Below are 26306 nucleotides of genomic sequence, written 5' to 3' on the forward strand. Positions count from 1 at the left end.
GGCGGTCGAGTCCTTCTTCCGCCCCGTATCCTTCGTCTTCAGCGCTGCCGTCCTCTGCTCTCTCCTCCTCTTCCTGCCGCAGCTGCTCGGGGCGCTCGTTGGTAGACGGCGGGCGGTGGTCACTTGGAGGTGCGGATGATGGTCGTGGTGGACGCAGCCGCCGAGGCTCCAAATCTGACACAAACATATGGTATAATTCGCTGTGGCATGTGAATTCAACAGCACAAATGTCAATTTTTCCCTGATCCTACTAGCGGGACACTAACGATTTGTGATCTATGTTCGATTTAGTTTTTGTACAACGCTCTTTAAGTAACTATTTCGCACACACTTACATTCGTTGTATAATCATAAACCTAATAATTGTGATATTATCCAAATGAATATTGTATATTTTTTCCTCACCATCAGCCAGGTAGCGGCGCCTGACCCGTGCTCGCGCGGTGCCGGGCTGGGGAGGCTGGCGCAGGACGCGGCGCGGGTGCGGTGACCGCGCAGAGTCAGGGTAGAGTCGCCGGTACGCGCGGCACGTGGTGCAAGAAAGCACGCTGTGGGCGCCGGCGCAGTGCTGGCACGCGTCTGCCAACAAAAGGCGACGCAGCTTGTCAATGCTTGGCAATTTTGACAAATTTTATGAGATTCTTTGTATGTGTTCGAGATTAATTTCTATCAAAATAAAATATTTTTTTAATTCGATATCAACTTTACTATTGCTGCCACAATATGACTTTACTGCTGTCACAGCATAACATAATAACATAATGATGATGTCGGCGCTGAAATGTAGGCCTGATGTGGCCTGTCGCCGATTCTTTTCCTTTTCGTGCCTTGTTCATAGATCTAAACTCGTATCATTTGATCGGATCTTTTCATGACTGGCGAAAATGCATCCACTGGCTCCCTTTCGTCCAGCAGGCGAGTCCAATCGTTCAACGTAGATAATAAGTTAGTGGTGCAGGATCTGCCGGTAATAAAACCATGTTGACAATCTGATATGAGATGGTGAGCAGTCAAGTGATCGATAATCCTATCCCTCACAACAGATTCCATCAGCATGGCTGCTGTCAGAATAACTCTGCAACTCAATTTCCGTTAGCCCTTTAAAAACCACACTTTACGATCCCCATAAAAGGCTGTAAGGAAATATACATGAAAGCTAAAATATTGCTTTGAGTTCAAGTTCTATTGTAAACCATTATGCAATTAGTTGACTATTTATAGAGCTCCGTTTCGTGAGTTTGCATGATTCTATCAATAAAAATAAAATATAAAGTCCCGGTTACAATAGTTATGATAGTTAGTGCACTCAGACAATCGAATAATCTAAATAAATGTGCAGTGCCAGGCTTCATACGCACATACACAGACTCAAACCTCCCATAATACTTTAACAATGAGTATAAAGCATTAACTCCAATAGTTATGATAGTTAGTGCACTCTGGCACTCGAATCTCAATAAATTTGCAGTGTTAGGCTTTATACGCACATACCGGTACACAGACACAAACTCCCCATAATTCTTTACAAATGAGTATGGCGCATTAACTCCACACTCATCAAATGAGTATGGCGCATTAACTCCATACTCATCAAATGAGTACTCATCATCAAATGAGTACTCATCATCAAATGAGTACTCATCATCAAATGAGTACTCATCATCAAATGAGTACTCATCATCAAATGAGTATGGCGCATTAACTCCATGCTCACTAACCATCGTCCAGCACAGTGATGGTCGCGTCGTGCGCGTCATCGAGGCGAGCGAGGCGAGCGTTCGTGCGCGTCCCGGAATTGGGACGAGAACCCCCGTATCTGTGATACAACGGAGAAAATGAAGCGCCGAGAATAAATTTTTATATTAAAGTTAAATTAACTGGAAATTTATTTCATAACATTGAGGAGAACTTTATAACACCGTTGAACTTTATGTAATGATATATTCAAGTAGCACGAATATTATTCGAGGACAGTTAACTAATCTTATAAAGGACGATTGAAGGTTGGATCGTGATGCAAATTACAAATAGAGATATTGTTCTCCGAATTTTTTCTTACCTGCTTGCAAGTTGACCGTACTGGATGTCCGTCAAGTTACCTTCGCTCCTGGACCGGTGGCGGCTGGTCAGTCCTGCAGTTCTAGCGCTGAGAAAATCATTTACATTTCAATAATTATAGCTCTTGAACCAGCAGAAGCGTTCCTAACAAAAGCGTTTTCGTTGGATGTAATCCAAATAACTCTATTACAAATTTTTGGGATCACTCTAAAAATAGGAAAAATGTGGTTAATGTGCTAAGAACCGTAGAGGTTTTAAAATAAAGCCAATATATCTGTGCATTAAAATATGCAGCGTAGATCTAACGTAGATCTCACAAATAAAATAGAGCGGATCGATGTTTGATCCAGTTTCAAGCTGTCTAGCGATTTCAACGTCAATATTCCATTATCTCAATTGAAATACGATTTAAGTAATCAATAATTGTGCCTATATAAAATGATTTGCAAGCCTCTAACGATCTTAATGATTCCTTCCAGTATGTCCAGGTTCATTTTTATCTCTCAGAACGACCTTTAAATCTTCTGAGACATTAATAAAAATTTATTTATTTAATGTAATTGAATTACACGGATGTTGGAATTAACACCAACATAATGGATAATAGCTTTTCGAAGAAAAATTTTCAGTGTGCCTCAATGTATTCCTAATTTTATTCGTACGACCGATTTAGTATCTCATTTAAAGCAGGCAAATGTGTAAGAGTTAAGACAATTTTAATTACTTGTACAATCTCATTTCAGGACGCGAAATAAATACGAGTTTTGACTAATTTAATCTCAACCTTATTTCAGGAGGAAAAATAGATACGAGTTAAGACTAATTTTATGTCAACCTTATTTTAGGGCGCCAAATATATATATGAGTTATGAGTCATGACTAATTTAATCTCAACCTTATTTCATGAAGACATATATATACGAGTTAAGGCAAATACGGTCCCTTAAACAACTTGTAATATTTATCGATGAGCCGATTAGCCTTTTGGTTATTCACCTCTTCGGGGTAGCTGGTGAATCAGACGCTGCGGGTAGGCGACGCGCGGCGCGAGACTCGGAATTTCCTCCTCTTTGTTGATCTGAAAGCAAAAATAAGATTCGATAAAGTACGGAGCTTGATTTGTTGCAGAATGAGTGGACTAAATTGGGTTGAACTTCACATTTGTGATAGTTATTTCTTAATATTTCTGATTATAATTACACTTATGAACTAACTTGTAATTTCAAAATTTGACCACACAATACGAGTACATATTCCAAGTAAGTTTTTGCAGCAAATATGACCTATTTGAGCATCTGCTGGCAGCTCAGCGTCGTCTGCCGCAGTCACGGCCTTGTAAACTGCCTGAAATAGTCATTGATAATATAGAATTGAAAATAATGAATACATGAGACGTTCACGCAATTATCAGTGAATAATATTAATATTTTCCAACAGTCCCTTGTATTCCAATGCAAATGCGTGATGAATACAAAACCTACCAAAAAATTCCGAATTGAGATTCGAGATTGAGGTTCAATGAGGTAAGAGGTGACCTTATATTGGTGTTTGATGCTTGTAAGAACGCAAAGACATGGAAATAGGTGATGTTTATCAGGCAAAATTTTAAACGAGCCCTAAAATTGTCTCTTAAGTGTGAGAGAATAAAAGGTCGATCAGAGGTGAGTTGCATATGAAAACTATAATTTTGGATTTTTTAATGCTTAATCGGAGGTTTTCATCATCTTCTAGAGCTAATCTGTTTGAGTTTTCCAGTAAAAGTATACAATGTCTTCGTTCAGCGAACATTAATTGAAGTGCAATATCATCTGAACAGCAACGCGACTCCAGATTGTACTCTATAAAAAGTATTGCTGCAGCTGTTATTAGAAAAGTTTTTTTTTTAATTTTAACTACTGCTAATTTTTTCGCCTCCAATCGAATTTTTGAGATTTTTATCGTCGTCTAGCATCACCTGTTTTGTACATATGTGAGAGGAGTAGGTAAGCATCAAATCAACGTTATTCTTCCTAATTAAGTGCTTGAATTGCTGAAAATCCGCTTCAGATTTATAGTGAAGCTTTCACTGCTTTATCATAAGTCTGCCTTCAACTTTGTATCTCCGCCGCTGCAATAATTAATCGAGAATTTAAAAGCAAAGAATAGTCCACAAAAATTCATATCTTTATAGAAAACGTTTCGGAGACCAGCTCCATCGCCTGTTCGTAGAATATAGTATCACAAATTAGAAGTAAAAAATTAATAAATTGAAAGCACATAACAAAATAAAAAAGCTAAATTTACAAATAATAGACGTAGCAAAAAAATATCTGTTCACAATTTCAAAGGGATATGAGCTAACAGTGGAATTCAAACTGGGCCTAAGTTTAAAGATGTACAACGATTCTAAAATGCGCAAATCTGAAGTACTAGAGGTGGAAGCTAACACTCTAAAGTCACTGTCAGAAACAGGGACATCACACTGCCCGGCGTGAGTGCGCACAGCCGAATGAGGTGGGCGCGATAGCAACTGTCCGGTTCTACAACTCCTGCCCATATGCTCGGCGACCGTGGAATAAAGATTGCGGGACGTCATCCCGACGCAAGCAGATGCACATCGTGCACAACAATATTGATAAACCAGGGACGATCGCGTATGAACAGGGAGCATATCTTTATATCTAAAGAAAGAATCGATTATGAAATTGTTTACCAGCACAATATGAGGATAGACATTTGGGAAGTATCTATTGAACAAGACTTTTAATTCTCTTGACATAGCTTTGGACGCAGGGCCGAAGTATGGAAAAAACAATAAATAACTTTCCTACTATCGCTCTGAGGAGCAACCTCACTGTATCGCTTCGACATGAATTTCTTGATTTGGGTAAACACCAAACTTACCGGAAATCCATTAAGCGAGAAAATATTGCGTAAAAACTCAAATTCAGCGTGCATAGCAAGGTATGTAGAACAAATGCGAAAACCTCGGTGTAATAAAGTTTGAAGGCCATTCAACTTAAATCGAAACGAACAAAAACTAAAAAAACTGGTACTTAGACCAGAGAAAGCGATAGTAGGAAAGTTATTTATTGTTTTTCCATATTTCGGCCCTGCGTCCGAAGCTATGTCAAAAGAATTAAAAGTCATGTTCAATAGATACTTCCCAAATGTCAATCTTCATATTGTGCTGGTAAACAATTCCACAATCGGTTCCTTCTTTAGATATAAAGATATGCTCCCTGTTCATTTGCGATCGTCCCTGGTTTATCAATATTGTTGTGCACGATGGGCATCTGCGTGCGTCGGGATGCAACGTCACGCAATCTTTGTTCCAGGGTCGCTGAGCATAAGGGCAGGGGTTGTAGAACCGGACAGTTGCTATCGCGCCCCCCTCTTCGGCTTTGCGCGCTCACGCCGAGCAGTGTGATGTCCCTGTTTCTGACAGTGACTTTAGGATATTCGCTTCCACCTCCGGCACATCAGATTTGCGTATTTTAGAATCATTGTACATCTTTAAACTTAGGCCCAGTTTGAATTAAACTGTTAGCTCCTATCCCCTTGAAATTGCGAATAGATAGTTTTTTATGCTCCGTCTATTATTTGCAAATTTAGGTTTTTAATTTCTTTCTGTGCTTTCAATGTATTAATTTGTGACTTCTAATTTGTGATTCTAGATCCTACGAATTGACGATGGAGCTGGTCTTCGAAACGCTTGCTATAAAGATATGAATTTTTGTGGACTATTCTTTGCTTTTAAATTACTAGTTAATTTGCGATTTAAGCAAACAAGTCACATCTATTATTTAAAAATTAATTGCATTTATCCACACAGTTCACTATAGTGATTCTGCTCACTCTTGTAGCGCGGTCGCTGCTGTGCCCAAAGCTCACGTTGTCGGTCTCGCAGTCGTGCATCGGTGATCTCGTCTCGCTCACCGTTGATCGGGTTGACACCTCCACTTTAGGCGAGATGATGCCCTGTCAGATGGTAAATAATATAAAAGCTTGGAATTTAGAATGTTATTGCCTAGAATGCTAGTTATTTTTAAGTACAATATTTTCGTATGTTTTAACCTGAGTCAACATCGACTGCTACTTGTCGGCCATGACACCTTCCATCTTGTTTACATAAATTGAACTTAACTCCACAATCGTATTCCTTATGTTCAAAGTTTTCTTAATTTAATGGGGAAATTAGTTAAGTATCACATTGAAAATTAACAGATAATTGGTGGACATTTAGAACATTATTACCCTATTTATTTTTTGTATGTATTTTCCGTGACGAGCAATTTATTTTCACGGTAAAATTTCCAAATTCCCTCGAACCTTGCCTTCACTTAAATTAAGAAGTTCATGTCAAAGCGATATTCTCAATTTGCTCATGGGGTTTATATTAGGAAAATTATTCGTTACACTCCATCACACTTTGGTTCAGCTTCTAGAACTATATAAATAATTTTAAAAATTGTTTAAAAATTTTCTGAATTTTTGCTTGCATCTATTGTTGGTCAATAATTTCAGAATGGGTCCCTTCTTCAGATGTAAGGATGTTATTCGTACCCAGACACAGTCTTCTCTGGCTTTCGCTCTCAGATTGCGCGCATTGTGCAATGATGTACGGTAAGGACTGATCTTTCTGATCCCTTGTTTAAAATGCGGGGCTTAAACGTAAAATACCCACCTTTCTCTCTCTGCACAAAGGGCCATGAGTCAATATACCTTATGAGGTATACTAATATTACATATTGAGATACTTATACCTTATTTTATGAGGCATATCAATATTACATATTGATATACTTATACCTCCGATATATATTATAACTCAAACCCACTCCTGAATGGGTCAATAGTCTGCACAATGAACACCCCACTCACCGGGAAGTCCCTGGTAGGTTCCATGAGGAGGTCCAAGTCCATGCCAGAGTACGAGAGACGTCTCTTGGTCGCAGGGAAGAGCAGCTCGCGCACGGAGCACTCGAACACCGCCAGCACCGCCTCGTCCTCTCCCTCCTGCACGAGTTCCAGGTACGCTGTCTCCCGCTCCAGCGCCGTCTCCAGCGCACCGAGGGCACGCACGCCCAAAAACGTCTGGTGGCAAAGTCCAGGTTTGACTTCATTCATTATTGATTAGAAAAATCTTTCCTCTTAGCGATTTTCTTCGCTGTTCATAGCATAGTTTGCAAGGGCAAAGACAATGAATTATATGAATATATTATTTTGCATGCAGAAAATTACCAACATCTTCTGCCTGTTGTATTTTGAGAGACGTTTCATTTAGGTTATTGCACAAATAAGCGTGCACCGCTAGTAAAGGACGTTTAAAGGTACAAGCATGTCTAATGACTCGTCCAAGGCGATAAATAATTATTCCCATGCTAATTTTGAGAGACAAAACCGTCGTCTCACTACTATACGAATATGAGAGATGCAACATCAGGTGAGACGACAAAGTTCAACTCATTTCTCGTAAGTATATCTTTTGGGAAATTCTTTCTAGCCGCAGAAGGCGTTACACGGCCCTAACTTGATGTCTTTGAAACTTCATGGAAGAATGATTAAACTTGCTTGCAGAAAAGCCATCTAACCTTTTGGATGCGAAATACACTCTTGCGTAATGAAATTTAGTGTCTCAAAATATTGGACATGCTGATCTAGTGAAAGAGGAGTCTCAAATTCATTATTAGAGCAGAGCAGCACATTCTATATTAGAGAAGCACATTCATAATTGAAAGCAGAAAATGCTCCAATTGAATGTACAAACGTACTTCCAAGAAACTGAAATCTAATTAAAAGAGGTCGAAGCCTTAACATTGGTTATGAAGACTCACACGCTGGAAGCGGAACTTCTCATGGAAGAGGAGCGGGAATACAGGTGCTTGGAAGTTAGTCCGAGTGTGGAAGCCGAGGAGACAAAGAGACAACGAACAGCGCCCCTTACCCGGCAGCCATACACCGGGGCACGAAACCTGACAATTTGTGGATACAATCAAGTCTTTGTGCTAAATTAAACTCACGTTGAAATGAAATTATTTGGGATTAAATTACGAAAGAATTAAAGATTATGTCTGTTAAATTGTTGTATGGATAGTTACGCGGGTAAATTTCGGATTTTTGACCAGCGGTTTATATATCGAGCTAAAGTTGATCTTCAAATACATCAAGTTCTTTAACCACAGCTTTTGCATAGGCAACTTGTGCAATATAATATTACAAAATTTTGAAACCATTAACTACCTCGAACATCATGTATTAACCATTAAGATCGTCGGTGCAAGGTGAAATGGAGATCGCAAGTTTAATTTTTTAAACAAATTAACAATTTTGAAGCAACGAAAATGCCGAGTAAATTCAATATAACTTTAATGAAAAGTTTCATTTTGCAGTGGTGAAAAAGTAAAAATTTATAGATCTTCGACTACAGGATTTACCTAAATGAAGGATAATAATCATAAGTAGATAGTTTTTATGTAATTTCTTGAGTTATTTCAATTGCTTTACTGATATAAGCAATTTAAACTTACGGCGTGGACGTTCACTTCAGCACTCAGTTGCAGTGCTTTGTTGAGTTCGACGGGCATATTGGTTGCCGGAGAAGCGCAGAAATATTCGTGTCTTAAATTGTTACTAACCAAAGCAGTCTAGATGGACTCAAAATATTTGAAGATGCGGTTAGCGTTCAATCATTGACATTAGATGACTTATTCTAATGAGCAATTTCAATACGATCATCCGTGTCGAGTTGCAGACAAGATATGGACGGGGAAATTTTTCTGTAAGCGTAGCTATCGGTCCTGAAGATAAGCTTGGTATTAAAGAAATGTACAGGGATCAAATGAAAATTTTATTTTGATAAAAACTCGTAGATACAAAATTACCGTCATGATGAAATAAAGCTTAGGCCCCTTAGTAAAATAAATTGTTTTTAAACTAAAATGTTTTTTAAATGACGGAAAATAATTCCCCTCTGCTCAAAATAGTGTCGCAGAAAACAGCGATGAGATAATTTGCGCTTTCAAAGGGTAAGTATAAATCATTTAATAATCCAAATATGTATGTGTCGTGACAATTGGCCGCACTATATTTGAGAAGTAATTACATGTACTAATAATTATTCACATTAAACATTTAAATTGAAAATATATCAGAGCTGCTTAATCAATCATTTAATTCGCACGAATGATGTAGTGAAACACAGTCAAATAAAATTTCGATATTTATTTATAATTTGTCCACCATATCAGAGCAATTTATAGGAACCACCATGAGCAACTCTTCATCGTTCGTTCTTAAATTTTACACAAGTCTTGGCGTGTGTTACACTCGCTCCTTGAGAGCGAGAGTGGTTTTAACGATCGAGGTAGCGCGGGCACTGCATGGCACCCAAGCCTGGCACGCAGAGCGTGTTGACAACGCGTCGTCATGGTGATGGAGACCTCTGAGGTACTCATAGGGCATAGCTTCCCTGCTTGTATACTAGAGTCCAGCTGATGCAGGGTGATCAAACACACAGCCACCACACACTTCAACATATCTAAGCGGAGTGGTCATCGATGAGTATAACTTTTATAAAAAATTCTACTAGCGCGGAGGCGATTGTTAGAAGCAAACGAAGACGTAAATGGAGCTTAAGAATATATTAAGAATATGTCGGCGCTGAAGAGTAGGCCTGATGTGTCCTATAGCCGATTCTTGTACTTTTCGTGACTTCTTCACAAAAGATCTAAAATCGTGTCATTTGACCGGATCTTTTCAAGACTGACGATAGTTTGAAATAGCTACTAGACTTCTACCGGGTTCGATATGGTGCTATAGGCATTTTAAGTCTATACATATATTTTTTCATAGCTTTATCTAGTTAAGGATTACCTACGCTTATATCTTTAGCGACTTATTTTTTATTCAACCGCTGTAGAAAAAAATTGATAAATGATGAACAGAAGAGCATTCACATCAGAAGATGAGCCGGAATTATTGCTATTTAATATTAATGAATAACAATTAGTATAATTATATGTTTGTTAAACTAATAAGCTTTCCACTGTGACAAAGTAACACACCATTGCTTACACTGTAAAACAATAACAATGAAATATATTGATGTTTGCATGTCATTTACAAAAGTAACAAAAGCGGTGGTGGCAACGTGGCTTTCATGTCCCTCAATTCTGGAGCTTCTGCCTGGCAAATAATGGAATACATAAACATTCACTGAAATTACTACTCACCTAAACACATTTAAACATAACTGGTAATGGTAGGAAAAAAAAGTTTAAAATAATTACACATCTGATGTATTTTATCATATAGGTCATACGAAAAAATTGCTCGGGTATTTCCATTCAGCCACAGTCGTATTACAAGACCTCCCATCAGTAAGTGATTGCCTCGAAATAATTGGCATATGTTCTCAGAACCCTAAATTAAGTTTTAATTGCGTTGAAAAGAAATATTTCACCTTTCATGCACTTACTTTTTGCTAAATCGTTTACTAGGAGGTTGGATCTATGGAAAACAGCTTTACCAGAGCAATTTCTTTATTATTATTGGCGGCTTGACATTGTGGAAGTAGCCGGAGAAATTCGTTAGTCATGAAAAGTATTCATGTTACAACCTTAGTCAAGCAAGCGAATGAGGCCTGTCCATAAACGAAGCAAATGACATGTATTTCAGATTGAAAAATTAAGCTGGCATTTTTACAAGCGTACTTAGCTCTATTTGAAAGCAATAATCATACAACAGTTGGACAACAATGGGTAATTGCCACATTTAAAAGATTGGATTTTAATGTTTGAAACGTTCCTATTATCGAATTGAGGTCACAAGAAAACTTCAAGTGCTTCATTCTACACACGTATGTTTTCGCCAACCGCTATGCAATGCTGCATGTCCTGCAACTATTACTTAAATTAGTTCTTCAATAAATCTTAACAATTCATAATATTATTCATGAATAGTAACAGAATACCTCTGTAACCATTTGAATTACATATCATAAGTTATTTCATAGTATCTATTTTGCAAAAAATTTTCACTTTCGTTAAAAAAATATCAATCTCAGTGATGTGAGCAGAACTGCAGATATATTAAAAATTATGAAATCTTTATTTGAACACGAGCTTTTCCGGAATACTGGATAGTCGCCTTGCTGCCTGCTTTGTGTTAATTGCATCTGTATTGTAGAGAGTCAGCCGCGTTCCTCGAGTAAACACCTATAGTGTCTTACGTCCTTGATTGTGTAAAAGCTAACTTGCAAGTAATCGTTTAGAATTAATTACAAACAGGGCCTGGACTGTACTTCTATATATACCGCGAGTATATAAACCAAGGGTACGTCCGGCACTAAGAACCCGGCTGGCTTTCTCGCCCCTCCCCCCTCCTCTTCTCTTCACGAGAAGAGGCTGTAGGCAGGAGTAGGTTTGTGAGCCAGCCTAGGCCTGAATTTATTCATTATTTATTAATATTAATCTATCCAGTAACAATCATGTAACATGTTAAATATTATTCCTTTTCCTCAATAAATTTATTATTTTCTTTGTGCTATTAGCCCAGTCAGTCAGAATTCTTGTATTGCTAGGTTACCTACTCAGAAGAATTTAAACACAATACAGGCTCTCAGGCCCAACGGCCGTCCTCGAGGTCGACCTGTGGCTTTAAGTCTACCCAGTGTAGACACCCCGAAAAGAAGAAGAAGAAGAAGCATCTGTATTGTGCCTACTGATGTTACCTTCGCATGGGCATGAAGCTGATCCGACATCAATAGATTAACACATTGTTCGACCGATAATTATATCAGGGATATTGTGCCCAACATTGTGATGAGATTTATGAAAATTGTATGGATTGCAGCTCTAAAGTATAGGAGAACATTAGATATTGCTGTTAATTAAATAATACCTAACTAACTTTAAAGTTTAAACCATAGAGTTCGTTTTTATTTATTCCTAACGCAATACTAGGTAATTAGGTATACTGTGTCCTTGACACCGGTGTAAGGAGTATAAATCAGCTTCCTGGTGAGAAACTCTCTCTGCTAGTAGTAGTAGTACTAGGAGGTGGCAGGTGCTGCATGCATGACTGATGACATGAGTCATGACTGGTTATATTAATTCCTACCTTAACTTATAAGTTTAGAATTGCTGTTGCATAGTCGTATGATAGTCCATACTCCATAAAATTAGTCGCTGTAGCCGTGCTGCCCGTGCAAGCCGTGCATAGTGCCAAGTGGCACTGTGGCAGTGGCAATTTGGCAAACAAGAAATTTTTTTAACTATCAGATAATTTTAGGTATTCATTTTTATTTCCCTACAATTCTATCATAACTGTTTGCATTAATTATTGATCCAAATTCCAAACACAAGTATTAGGCAAAAGCCAGTTCAAGGCTTTAAGGTTCCTGCCACAAATTTTGTGGCAGGAACCTTGAAGCCTTGAAGTTGAACTGGACTGACTTTTGTCTAATTTTGTATTTTTTGCCTAATTTGTATTTGGTAGCACAAAATACAAATTCACAATTAATGAAATAAAAATGCCCATGCTCATGCCTATTGGCATTGCCTCTGGCCTCATGATTGCTAATTTGCCCAAGACAATTTAACTTGTTTCCATCATTGAATCAAACCAAATTCCTACTTCCTAGCATAATTTATTAGCAACAGAAAGAAAAACAGTACATTTTTTGATTTTTACTTGCATTTCTAATAATCACATGTGAAATGATAATTTTATTGAACTTTTTTTTATAACACTTCTCTTTAACTTCACTGGTATTATTGCAGATTAACTACATCCAAAAAAAAGGGTGTTTTTTTTTTAATTATATGTTTTTTGGGGTGTAGATTACGAATCTGATATCCATTTTTGGCGGTCGGCATCGGAAAACCGATTTTTTGCAATAATAGCCGGGAGGATGTCGGGAATGTAGTCCCAACATTGGCATGCAGGTTCGTACTGTTGACTCATACCCTACTTGCCGCAACCAGTCCAGACTCCAGTCATTCATTAGAAGGCACCAATGGCACATCTAGAGCCATGTTGCCTTCTTTAGTTTTGTAATTTGTGTCCGATTGAATTGTGATCTATGAATGAATATTCATAACTGTGCTGACTCTTAGAACCTGAGTTGACGCGTTAGCAATCTAGTTAACTCATATCCAACCACAACAAAATGCGGATACCTACACGTTTGTGTGTACGGTCAGTGCGATTGCGTAATTTGCGTTGCCTCGCGTCCATATTTAAACTATTTTAGCTTTCGAAAGTATGGCGCACGGCACATTTTTTTACCAGCATATTACGGCGCACCGCGCAGGTCGTTAAAATGACAAAATAAATTCCCGCGCACCTGGCACATCTTCCTGACCATGGTACAGTCTGCTACAAATCTTGTACGTAATCAAAATTTAATTCACTTCTACGTATCCTATCGATCTGAAATTTTGCACACTTGTGTAAAGTTGGAGACAATGCATGAATCAAATGTCAAAATAACTTATTTTAAAAATTAAAGATATTTTTTTTTCAAAATTAAAAAATTGAAAAAATAATTTTGTCAGCTACAAATCTTATAACTGATATTTGACACACTTGTACCTGTCTAATTGATCCGAAATTTTGCACACTTGTGTGAAGTCAGAGGCAATGCACGAATCAATTAACAGAATAAATAATTTTGAAAAGAAAATTTATATATTAAAAAAATTATATATATTAAAAAAATTGAAAAGTTAATTTTTTTAATTTTTGAAAATTAGATGAGAAATTCATTGTATATCTGTAAGATTAGAGATACTGGATTCTTTGGAAGTGCTGTCTTTAAAAAGTAATTTTTAAACGTATATTAATAATAATTTTATCCTCTATCCCTTAATCCTAATTGACTAGCCTATATCATAGTAACAAACCAGAGATTTTTTAGAATCAGTTCATTTTTAATTTCCTCATTTACCTAAGATTTAAACCTACCTATTTCTTATGCATGATAAGGCTGGTATCCAGGATTACTTTACTAATCTACTTATAGGACTCAAAAATGAACTTGAAGGAGAGTCTAAAAAAACTCTCTGCTTTGCCACTATGGCCTATATGGAATATTGGGCCATGGGCAAAATTTTCTTAAAATTTGAGTAAAAAAATAATCTTTTCATACCCAACTGGCCAGGGTGCAGAGGGTGCAAGCAGCATTGTCAATATATGCATTTATAGCCCAAAGGGTTGCCAGCTTTTTTCAAGATTTGTTGCTGGGTAATTTTAATAAGAAAATGCTGCTAACAATGTTGATAGTACAGCAATCCCTTGATTAGCACGGTTTTGAATACCACAGTTTTGATTAACGCGGAAAAAAAATTTGTGACCTACCCTTAATCTACGCGGTGCCAGTTTTGATTAGCGCAACTTTTTTTTCACAACGCATCATTTTCCCGCCTCTAGCCAGTGGTGTTACTTCGTAACAAAAGTGTTACTTTTTGCTTATTAGATCTTATGTTGTTACTTTTGTTATGACTTTTGGAAAAATTTGCCAAATGTTGTTACTTTATGAATTTCAGCCAATAATTCTTTAAATAAAGTCCCGTTCCGTAGGCACTCGTGCTGACTACAGAGTCGGTTTAACCGCGCCTTGTCTCGTTCATAACTCGAATGGTCGAGTTCGTCAACGTTTGCCGGTAAGTGCGCCATGCCGGTGCTCTAGTTACTCGTTAGCCTTCAACTGGTCAAGATCGCTGCCATATCTACTGCTCATTTTTATCAAACTACATAATTTTCCTTGATAAATTACCATCATAATTATGGACAAAAAGGGAACGCTTAAATGTAAAAATATCACTTTGGAGACTTAAGCTTGAAATTTAAAAAAAAAAATTATTTATTATTTAGAAAAAAATATGATGAATTTTAGTGGAAAAAAAATTATTATGTAACTTTGCTATTTTTGAGGATTCATTATAATTATTCCCATATATTCTTAAGTTTGATTAGCACGGTTTTGCTTAACACGGTAAAACTCGGGGATTTATTAACCGCGTTAATCAAGGGATTGCTGTATATCCCTTACTCTCTACACATGACAACATGTATAACTCAGCAGCTATCTGGCAGCCAGATGCGTGGTACCATCTATTGAGAGAGTGGCAAAGCCCGGACCACATAGTGGCAAACCAGAGATTTTTTAGAATCAGTTCATTTTTAATTTACTCATTTACGCAAGATTTAAACCAATTTCTTATGTATGATAATGCTGGTATCCGTGAACCATGATACTTTACTGGTCTACTTATAGGATTTGAAAATGAACTGGAGGGAGAGTCTAAAAAATTGTCTGCTTTGCCACTATGCTGGACTGCCAAGAGATGGCGCTGTGCTCATATCAACAAAGCTATTGTTGATATCTTTGTTACATTATATGATATTTCATATCAAATGGTGTCTAAGCAATGGTGTCTTAGCAACTGTTGCTTAGTTCTAGAATTGTTATTCTCATTATTCACTGCATCCGCCGCTTGCGTTCTTTCAGCTTTTCAACTATTTTCTAAATAGGTGGCTGTAGACTGGAGAATATCTAGAATGCAATAATTTCAATCCAAATGTGTTGGCAAGAAATTTTGAAGGCATAAATTTTGCTGCTGATGCGTTGCCAAAGATTTTGTGATATTCACCCACTTTCTGCACAGTGGCCAATTGGAAATTTCACTTCCATGAATCCAATGTGAAAAAATATAACTCAGTACTTACTGCAGTGAGTGACAGAGAGCGTATTTTCTCATCGACAAAAACTTGAGGTCACGGTCAGACAGACAGACAGACGGAGAGACAGACATGGCAAGCACAATAGTGCATTTTTTCCATAAATGAGAAAATGCGCTAAAAATGGGCAGAGGCCACCCACCAGTCAGACAATATGTTAAGTGGCAGTCTTTAATTCATTTTAAGGTATTGTTATTCATGGTTTAGTGTAAATGTACTATGACAAATTGGAATATAAACCTGTTGCCTTTAATGTGTATTACATTCCAATGAATTGTATGTTATTGGTACAGAGGCATCAAGTGTTGCAATACATTGTACATAGCTAGCAGCTTAGCTAATTCTTATAAGGCTATAAGTAGTCTTTAACTATTTGACTATTTGTTATATATTAATTACATTATACAATTACATGTGTTAGCTAGCTTATGTAAGAAGGGTTGGTTGAGAAACTTGAAATTGTATTAACCTTTTAGGCATTTAGAAAGGTTTTCACCCTAATATGAGTATTCTAATTAAAATATTTAATTTCAATCTTTAAATATGTGAATTAAAAACTAGAAACAAAACAATTACAATTATAAAACTATATATGAAATAAATAAATGTGGTGAATGGAAATAAAATGATTGAATTCTGTACATGTTTATTTCAAACAGTGTTAGCTTTTCTCATAACATAAGTCTCATTTCAAGTCATTTGAGGTTTGTTTGGTTGTCGTTCAGTTTATGTTTATTGTTTAGTATTGGTTAATTGGTATGAATCAAATAGGAACAGTGCAGTCAGTCACTCAGTCACTAGGTACTCATATTATTAAAGAGTAACCATCACAGAGATGCATCCAACAAGGGGCGGCATTAGCCACACAGCATAGAGCAGTTCACTAGACGCCTGCACGCCCTGCACTCGCATTTGTGCTCCGTGGCGCGACACGCTGTAGCGATAATTGATAGCAGCACAATGCTTCAGATATCTTGTTTATTCAAAGCATTGTTTGTTTATGAGAACGTTCAATGTTTTCGGCAATCGGGAATTTAAATATCAATATTTGGCTTCATTGCAATAGGCACTGTGCTATCAGCTACCTATCTGTTATGTGACTCTTCAATGTTTAGAAGATAAGCATTCCTGAAGTGTTGTTGTATATTGAAGCCAGTTAAATGGTCAATATTTAGTTCATTACCTTGCTCCATACAAACTTTATAAAGCTAATGAATAGACTTATCAATAATTGTTTACCCAAAAGTCCCAAAGTGGTAAACACCACCTTGGCCATTCTTGAAGGCAATAACTGCCCTTTTTAGCCATCCATATACTGTTATTGTTAGTAGGCTAATTGCAACATAAAAAATAACATTTCAAAGAGACAAAAAGCTGAAAAAAATAAAAAAATCATTAATTTTTTATTTTTTTTTAAATAAAAAAATCACCAACCCTGATTTAACAACTTGATTGACATTTCCTTGTTCTTTAAAATCATGGAAATGTCAATCAATCAAATGTCAAGGTTGACATGGAAATGTCAACCTTGTTCTTTAAAATCATGGATAGACATGGCCATACTGTGTTTAAACTACTACAAAAATGATATATACCTATTTTAGCAATCATTTAAATCTAATATGTGATGTTACTTTTTTCTTAAAACATGCATGTATTAATTTTGTCAACTCTTTTTTCAAAGAAGCAGCATGGCAATACCTAGGCTGTACAAATGGCTAACTCTTATATTTAAACGGTCCACATTCTGGACCTACTCTAATGGAAATAAACAATTGTAGTAACTTTTTATTTTATTGACATGATAATTTTTAAAATTTTTATGTCATTAAAGAAGAATACTTTCTACAATTATTTAAGTGAAAAACTTTTTGCATATGCCTCTAAGAAAATTGATAAAATTGCTGTTCCTTGTAAAAATACTGTATGACTTTGATTTAAAAAAAAGATTTTTATAAAAATTGTTTGTGGTAATATTCTGAATTGTCTTTTTTATATTCAGTTAAAATAGCAATCTTTGTAGAAAGATAAATGAAAAGAATATTCCTGGTTTGATTACAATTTAAGTATAATATCACTATTAAATCATCTTTCTACTTGAAAATTATTATTCAACTTGAATTTAGTGTTGGGAATCTTGTTGGTTATAGAAAGTAGGTAGTAATTTGAATAGATAATTCAATATGTACACTTTTACAGATGGGTCGTGTCTTCTTAGAGCACCTGGGTGGTGCTCGACTTTTCTCGTGTGCCAACTGCTACGCTTTTCTCACTAACCGCAAGCATCTGAAATCCGATCGCTTCACTGGTGCCACAGGGCCTGCTTTTCTCTTCGATAAAGTTGTAAATTTGACATACAGGTGAATAAACCATAAAACTAATATTACAAGAGGTCAAAGATTGCTTGTAATATATTTCTGTAAGAAATGTGAACCTGATTCTCAATTTTTAAAGAGAATTTAATGTGTTCCTCTTTCATAAAATGACAATCAGCCTTGATGATATGCAATTTGCTTGCTAGAATAGTACCGTAAAATGGGGTAACTTAGACCACTTTATTTTTTATAAATGATGCCATTTTTTTACGAGCTAAATTAAACTTGAATTGAAACATGCAAAATACAGGTCTATACTCTAGCTTCACTCACCATAAATTGCTGGCTCCTGAAAATGGGGGACGCCGCCCCATAATGAGGGAAATGTGACTACCTAATGGCAGCCCTGATGGGGTAATATTGACTGGCTTGGAAATTAAGTTGAAATTACCATATATAAGACTCTGTAGAGTCTGAAACATAAAGAAAAAACATAAATAGGCTGTAAAACATAAAATATGTTATATATGGTAATTTTGTATTAACTTCCAAGCCGGTCTATGTTACCCCGTCAGGGCTGACATTAGGTGGTCTAAGTTCCCCCATTTGGGGGCAGCGCCCCCCATTTGCAAACTATGACACTTTCCTAAAATTTATCATTTGCATATGTAACTAGAAGAGTTCTACTACAATGCATCAAAACCTGGAGTTATTTAATGAACAAATGAAAAAATTGGAGGGGGTACTCTGACAGGCTTTAAATAATAGCTTTTTTTCGTGGGTCACATTTTTAATTTTTTAACCTATTAGACATGCAAACTTTTCAAATCTTTCTATTCTGTTATGTAGCCTCAGTATTAGGCCTTTAATGCCCATTGACAAAATTTTTCTATGTCAAATAGTTTTTGAGTTGTGGGGGTTTTTGTTAAAAAAACGAAAAGTGGTCTAAGTTACCCCGCCGGTCTAAGTTACCCCATTTTACGGTACCTATATAGTTATCTTATTTTTGTGAAAAAGTTTGCCACTAATTTGAATTGCAACATGAATCAGATAAAAAATGAAATGATAAACTTGAAATTTTTGTTATTGGTACCTACTCAATGTATAGGTACATAATTGATGTTATTTTTTTACTGCTTATAAGTTTGCCAATTATGGCTAAATGATTGTTTGATAGGTATGTTTTTACTCTAAGTAATTAAATAAGAGCTTTGTTGATCAAAAACTATCATAAAAACCAGGAGATTTACTTTCAATATTATAATATTACTTTCAATATTTTAATATTACCTTCAATATTATAACATTTAACATTTGATATTTAATTATTATACTGTATGCATAATTTATTATACCTAATAATATTTTTATAAACTTTCCAGTGAGATGCAGGATCGGGAGATGTTAACAGGACACCATGTTGTACGTGATGTTTTCTGTAAGAACTGCGAGTCCATGCTGGGCTGGTTCTATGAGTTTGCTTCTGCTGAGAATCAGAGGTGAGTGCATGGCTTTGCCAGAAGGTCAGAAGTAATTCAATTGAAAACTTCCACTTCCTATTTTTATGAAATCCAGCTCAACCTTCTAACACAAGTTTGAGTTTCTCTAATGCAAGTTAGAAGGTGACTAGAAATTATTATGTAAAATAAGAGTAGCTATGTATTATTAGTATTACTTGTATTTATCAAATAATAAATATTAATATACGGTATTATTATACCACTAGACATGATTGATATCATGCAATTGGAGATAAAAGTAGCAGTAAAATTCAATATGATTACAACTTTGACAAGGCAATTATTTTGCCTGTTGTGGGTAGAATACATGCCATCTGATACGAGGCACTGTACTTACCTGTTGTAGGTACAAGGAGGGACATGTCATCCTGGAGAAGGCACTTGTGGTTGAGACTGAAGGGCTGCACAGCGAAACTGCCTGAGACTGCGCTACTCAAACTTTCGGTCTCACCAGCACCCACTCTTTGCTGCCATCATCTCCACCGTGGGCGACTTGAGCACGTCTCAAGGCTCTCTTCATTGTTATTGTGTGTGAAACTGCGCCTTGATTATTTACTCATTGATATTAATTAACCCACCGCTTGTTCTTTCAACTTGCGGATACATTTTGTGTATCAGTAAGTACCGGGTACCAATAGTTGTAGATAAATAATGTACTATTGAGAGAGAACACTAAATTTTAAAAAAATACCTCTAATTCTTGATGGATTCTTTTGTTGACCAAGTCTACCAACCAGCTTGAAGTCTTGCTTGATAAGCTCAACCTTTCTCTAGCTATATCTCTAGTTTTCAATTGAAACAACAAAGAAAAATGGAAGAAAAGTTCGTGTTTCTCGCCTTCATAATTTCTAATAAAAATATAGCATATTTTGGTTAGGAATAGATGGTACGCGGATCTTTGACCGCTTTCCTTATCTTATTTACTCTTCTTAGTTACTATAGATTGGCTTGATTATTTACTGATGTGATATATTATCAATTCCACTCTCTTAAGACCGTTAATCATATTGTCAACTACCCCTCACCGGTGCTGTTATAAGTTTGAACTCATAGTTTATTAGGAAATACAATTTAAGGCATGCTAATGTCACGACTCTTGAATGAAAAACTCGAGAAAAATAAATAATGCTAATCGAGAATGTTTCACAAAATATGATCAAGAATTGCTTTTCAAGCTGTAAACCTGGTGGCACTGTTCTGAAAAGAAAGTTCACAATGCAAAAACTTATTTCATGTTGAGATTACGTGCATATTTGTTATGGGCTGTGTAGGGTTAAGACTGTTAACTGTATTACACGGGCTTGTTTATGTATTAGTTTAAACTGCTATCTACATAGAAAAATTAGACTTGCATCCGTTAACGGTTAAAGCATTGATAATAGGTCGACTGGACCTTTCAACACGTCTTATTGTAATATTTAAAATGTTCAGGAATTATTCATTCAGTAATTTTGGCAAAAAATTCAGACTTTGATCGAGAAGCTTGCATGCACCTGCCAGTTTTTAGGTTCCGGTTCTTTTGTCCCTGCAATATTCGGAAATCAAAATGATTCCTCTTGCTTTTCTTCAAGTTAGTCTTCGGAGAAAATAAAATCGTTGGATACTATTATTGATCGCGCTGCCTCTTCTGTGGGTTTTCTCCAGCAGTTTCCTTTCTTATATTCTTCATTGTTTCAGCGCCGCAAGTCTAGTCACGAACTGAGAAACTTTACATCAACATAAGTAGGCAGTAATTTTCTTCATGCAAAATAATTGTTAAACAGTTATTAAGTCATCTAACTTGATAAATGTGATGCTTCCGCACTAGAATGGTGTTTTGGCAATAATGAATTGAGTTTGATTACAATGAAATAGGATTGTAAATTACAAAGGATGCCATTTTCTCAACTATGCAGATAAGCGATTGGATTAAAGTGACAGCGCTGTTCATGAGCATTATCGCTGCCGACGGTCGATTGGTCTATTATTACCTGGCAATTTATACCTGAACTTACAATCATTTTGGCTGTAGAGGATTAAGACTCCACCACTCAAAATTATTTTCAGCAGCGATGAATGGTATCCGGACATCGACCTTCTGTGTTAACAAGGCCATAACACATGTCAGTTGCGTATGTAAGATCCATAAAAAAAACTCTCGTTTGCCAGACCGTAAAGCTCGCTTCAATACAAATATTCTGTCAATCATAATTTCAATAAACCTTAGCATTTATATGTAGAAGTTGAACGCAATAAACTATATTTAATATTGTTTCGCCTCAAGCGTTTAATTGTGTAGAGCAAGAATATTCGTCATGCTCTGTACTAGTAAGTCAGCCACGTATTGTGAGACTGCTGATACCTAATCAGGCACGAGCTCTCCAATTGTTGCATTAATGTGTAACATTAATAGTTTTAAGTGATCCAGTCAATCTTTCGCATTTCCATATGTTGATCCAGATGGTTACAAATTCTGGATTTTTCTTTTCGATTCGATACTCCTACATACTAGCCAAAATGCATCTATCGAGGCTGAATTGATGATAGTATCTCATGGAATGAAATTTTTATCCTGACCATTAGAGAACAAAGTTTAAATTCATAATGTTCTAACTTCTAAATCAGGTGCAGGCAGAATAAATTCTTCAATTTTATTATTCTTTATGTAGTCACTTTCTCGAATGATTGATAAAATTAAAGAATGATGTGTGGACTCGAACAGATGAAATAAGTTTAAAGGGAATAAAGGTCGTGTGCCGATAGCAGCAGTTTATTTTAATCCCTTACAAGCTTCAAGTGTGTGGGAGATCTACCTATATACATACATATCCTTCTGTAGTGGAAGAGATGACGCCATTTCCATTTTTTCTGTGAGTACCGAATCTTTGGATAAGATCTTTTAATTTTATACGTCAGTTTCACTCTCGTCCAATGACAGACATTGGTAGTCTGTTTACTTTATCACACTCGGCCATGACATAGGAGCTTGAGTTAGAAAAAACTATGTTCAACCGACAATCGGCAGAATGAACATAACTCGTATGTTTATAAAGCTTTTAAGAACATGCTTTGGATTGCGAGGGCTATACATAATGTGTTATCGTTATCGATGTAAAATTATTCTATTTTTGTATTTATATTTACAACAAAGTTGAAATTTATTGGATAACTGAACCATAAAAATATTGAAGGAAATTGTCTCCGACAAAAGATGACTCAATAACAGAAAGGTACTGATGTGTCGAATGGAGCACAGTTCAGTCAAATAATTGTGTTGAAGTTAGTGGAGGCAACTGATGAAACTCTGTACCCTTGCAAGGTATAGTCATGTGGTGATCTTCAGAGCTTTGAGTTCTGTAAAAAATTACCTTAAAGAACAGTTCAAATCTTAGATGTATTTATAGATAGCATCTTCCTTTGTGGCTACGGTCTGTAGTTCGAGTTTGACAGGACACTTAAGCCAGTAGGAAAGAAGCTCCTCAGTGTAACCAATGAGGAAATACATCTTCCGAGGTTGGACCTTGCGCTGCACAAGTCCTGCTATGCGAATCATGTTGAATTGGCGCTTGATGATTACCTGGAAAAACAACATACTTGTAAAAAATCAGCCACTCTCACAAAACACAGCTGATTGTGCAAGACAAAATTCTTGAAAAGAACCGTGTGAGGAGAGAGCCTCGATGTATGCATCTTGTTAATATGGCGTGGAATATTAAGAGGCAAGTCTCAGCATAATACAATTACAACGTGATGAGCAAGTTAGTTAATGCTATATTAGGTTTAGAGGTGTAGCTTGTACAAAAATGTCTAAATAACTAGTTAGTATGCAATTTACTGCAACAGCTCAATACATTCTGATAAGGAAAATTACCAGACAATCGGGAAACAAGAAAAATTAGCCCTCATTTTTAAGAAGGTAGGTACTTCAATTAAAAAATAATTGGAAATAAAATAGACTTGCCTCTGAGACAAAAAGATCGTGCCAAGTGCCGGTTATGAATCTTCTGATGAAAATGTCATCAACTGCTGACTCTGACCGGCGTTTTCCATCTAATAAATTGCCTGCAAAAATAAGGTAAAAATTGTATAAAATACAGAATTACAAGCACAAGGGGATGATAATTGAAAAAAATACACAACCAAAAGGGGAACACTGAACTTGTATCAAAATTCAACAAGGGATGTACCAGGTGCATAAGGTTCAAGTGCTCTTATCCTTTTGAATGATTTGAATTTAGTTATCTTGCAGAAGTAGAAATTCATGAGAAAAGTTTTGACAATAATGTTGCAATAATAATTTAAGCGACTTTGAATATATTCCTTTCCAACCCATGGCTAGAACTTTCAACCATGTTTAGAGCCTCCTCAAGGTCCCCAGAAAATTGATTATATGTCTCCCATGTTATTGTCAATGAAAGTGCACTAGTAAGCAGTGAAATTCCAAATTTGTGGAAAATATGTCAGGTACCTAGCAGCAAAAAAATTTTTTTTTCAGGAAAAAATTTATGTACCTATAGAAAATCACTTACTTGTGTTCCAAGAGTTCCATGATTTTTCAGTGCCAATTCTGAAAGGTCCTTTTGCCATTTCATATGTGAGAGGTAAAGTTCTATTTCTTGTGGCTCTGTAACGGGCAGTCACAGCTTCATTCAAAGCTGCACAACAGTGGAGGCTCTGCATATCCATTGATTTCATTGTTGGAAGCCTGCATGATAGCAATGACTGGTTGCCTAACACAGATATATTCAACTTGAACAACTGCATGGGAAGTTTTAGAGCACATGTCATTTTGAAGCAGCTGCTAGGCAGTAGAATTTCCTGCCAAAATAGGAATGGAATTAAATAAAGTGAATGAAACAGAATACAGTTCAATTCTAATTTTTTTTTCTTAATAGGTAGTCTTTAATGGGCTACCTAGTTCTAGCCTAAAACTACAAAGTCATGCATTCTGGCATCAATTCCTTCAGCCATCAACTCTACATTGGAGCAGCACAATTTCAGAATGAAAGTAAGAAAATTCCAATGCAGTTTGCTCATTATCGTTGTACCATCATGATCATCATGCCACGTTGCATGTTACTGTTGTTTTAAAGCTCTTGATATTAAAAACATGATAATGTCCTGGGGTTGTTACTGAGGGCAAACTTAATTCATGGCTGATTGGAGGCTTTGTGGAAATTGGAATTATGCTAATTGTTGCATTCAGGGCTGATTAGTGCACAAATTTCAAGGTGTATGGCTGCGCTAAGGGCGGCTTCTGGCATGATGCAATGACGGATAGCCTGCACTCTCAGCACAGCAAGGGTGCAGAAAGTGGGTGAATATATGAACCAGGGTTGGCGATTTTTTTGATTTTTTTTTTAAAATAAAAAAAGTCAAAAATCAATGATTTTTTGATTTTTTCGTGATTTTTTTTATTTTTTTTCAGCTTTTTTGTATTTTTGAGGTGTTATTTTTTATGTTGCAATTAGCCTACTAACAGTAACAGTATATGGATCATAATGGATGGCTAAAAAGGGCACTTATTGCCTTCAATAATGGCCAACAGGCCAAGGTGGTGTTCACCACTTAGGGATTTTTGGGTGAACAATTATTGATAAGTCTATTCATTAGCTTTGTAAAGTTTGTATGGAGCAAGGTAATGAGCTAAATATTGACCATTTAACTGGCTTCAATATACCAAAAATACTTCAGGAATGCAGATCTCCTAAACATTGAAGAGTCACATAACAGATAGGTAGCTGATAGCACAGTGCACAGCACTATCAATAGATCTACTAGTTTTATGTCCTATAAATCTACCAGACTCTACCCTCTAAGTAATATTGTATCATAGTTACGTCATTATCCTGTATAGCTTGCTAAATTTGTGTTTAATTATCAAGCCTTAAATTTTCATCATGATTCGCTACAGCAAAGAAGAAAGAACAAAAATTATTGCTACAGTCAATAACGATGTCAATAACAGAAGTTCAACGTGATTACAGGATCCATTTCAAAACAAGGATCCTTCAAAAAACACATTTAAATATCTTTATCGAAAATTTGCGGATATCAAAAATTCGCACTCTCGTCAGAAACACTAATGAAGGTTATGAAAGCAACGAAGAGAAGAGCCCTATTTTGTCAAAACAATTGTGGTGGGCATTTAAAAGATATTATATTTAAAAACTAGGATACAATATTACCATAAAAATGTTCTTCTTTTAAATAAAACAAGTTTCAACTTCATAACGTTCTTAGTTTTTTATTTATTAACAAATTAAAAGGGTTACGGTACTAGCAAGAATCTTAGTAAAATGATATGAACAAGTCAAAGCTCGACATTTTCACAAGACATAATTTAAATTATTGCGAAGACCAACCTTCAAAATTATTGCCATTGGCGAATTTCGAAGTGGCTTGAATAAAGCTGTTCAGAGGTATATTTGTGGTAAAATGGTGCAATTACTGGAATATTAGTTAATGGCTAGCCCAACTTGTTAAGTTAGCAGAAGGAGGTTAAGGTGCACAAGTGCAATTAGTAGTTTAAGTTAAAGCTCGAAAGCCGGCAATACTGCCAAAGTAATGCGTCAAAGACGACTTTAAATTGTTGGGCCAAACCAAAGAGGTAACGTTGCATGCATTAAATGCCAAAAGGGCCCATGTCATGCATTAATTCAAGTTAATTAGTAAGAGATAGGATGATAATTGCACTCTAAAGTTGATA

At 36.2% G+C, this 26306-nt stretch overlaps 3 protein-coding genes across 4 annotated transcripts; 1 reads left to right on the top strand and 2 right to left on the bottom strand.

Annotated features, from left to right (window-relative positions):
• Positions 1-308: 308 nt before the first annotated feature.
• Positions 309-8761, bottom strand: LOC108672453 (spermatogenesis-associated protein 6). Its single transcript, XM_047882830.1, has 10 exons — positions 8568-8761; positions 7875-8012; positions 6922-7134; positions 5896-6018; positions 3342-3402; positions 3055-3136; positions 2060-2146; positions 1719-1816; positions 406-579; positions 309-316 (listed from the first exon to the last, which is right to left on the bottom strand). The coding sequence occupies exons 1-10, from the start codon at positions 8622-8624 to the stop codon at positions 309-311; spliced, it is 1041 nt and encodes a 346-aa protein (XP_047738786.1). The 5' UTR covers positions 8625-8761.
• Positions 8762-11750: 2989 nt separating this feature from the next.
• LOC108672455 (protein yippee-like 5) lies at positions 11751-22359 on the top strand. Of its 2 annotated transcripts, none has more exons than XM_018160119.2 (4): positions 11751-12059; positions 17983-18143; positions 19481-19597; positions 19965-22359. In XM_018160119.2, the coding sequence occupies exons 2-4, from the start codon at positions 17983-17985 to the stop codon at positions 20038-20040; spliced, it is 354 nt and encodes a 117-aa protein (XP_018015608.1). In that variant the 5' UTR covers positions 11751-12059; the 3' UTR covers positions 20041-22359. The 2 variants fall into 2 exon arrangements, with proteins under 2 accessions (XP_018015608.1, XP_047738782.1); XM_047882826.1 differs by lacking the exon at positions 11751-12059 and adding an exon at positions 13408-13430.
• LOC108672454 (28S ribosomal protein S24, mitochondrial) lies at positions 22352-24422 on the bottom strand. Its single transcript, XM_018160118.2, has 3 exons — positions 24127-24422; positions 23559-23659; positions 22352-23174 (listed from the first exon to the last, which is right to left on the bottom strand). The coding sequence occupies exons 1-3, from the start codon at positions 24383-24385 to the stop codon at positions 22986-22988; spliced, it is 549 nt and encodes a 182-aa protein (XP_018015607.1). The 5' UTR covers positions 24386-24422; the 3' UTR covers positions 22352-22985.
• Between the last annotated feature and the right edge of the window lie 1884 nt (positions 24423-26306).

The sequence above is a fragment of the Hyalella azteca genome, unplaced genomic scaffold (genome assembly GCF_000764305.2).
Source record: "Hyalella azteca isolate HAZT.00-mixed unplaced genomic scaffold, Hazt_2.0.2 contig1539, whole genome shotgun sequence".
NCBI classification, from domain to species: domain Eukaryota; kingdom Metazoa; phylum Arthropoda; class Malacostraca; order Amphipoda; family Hyalellidae; genus Hyalella; species Hyalella azteca.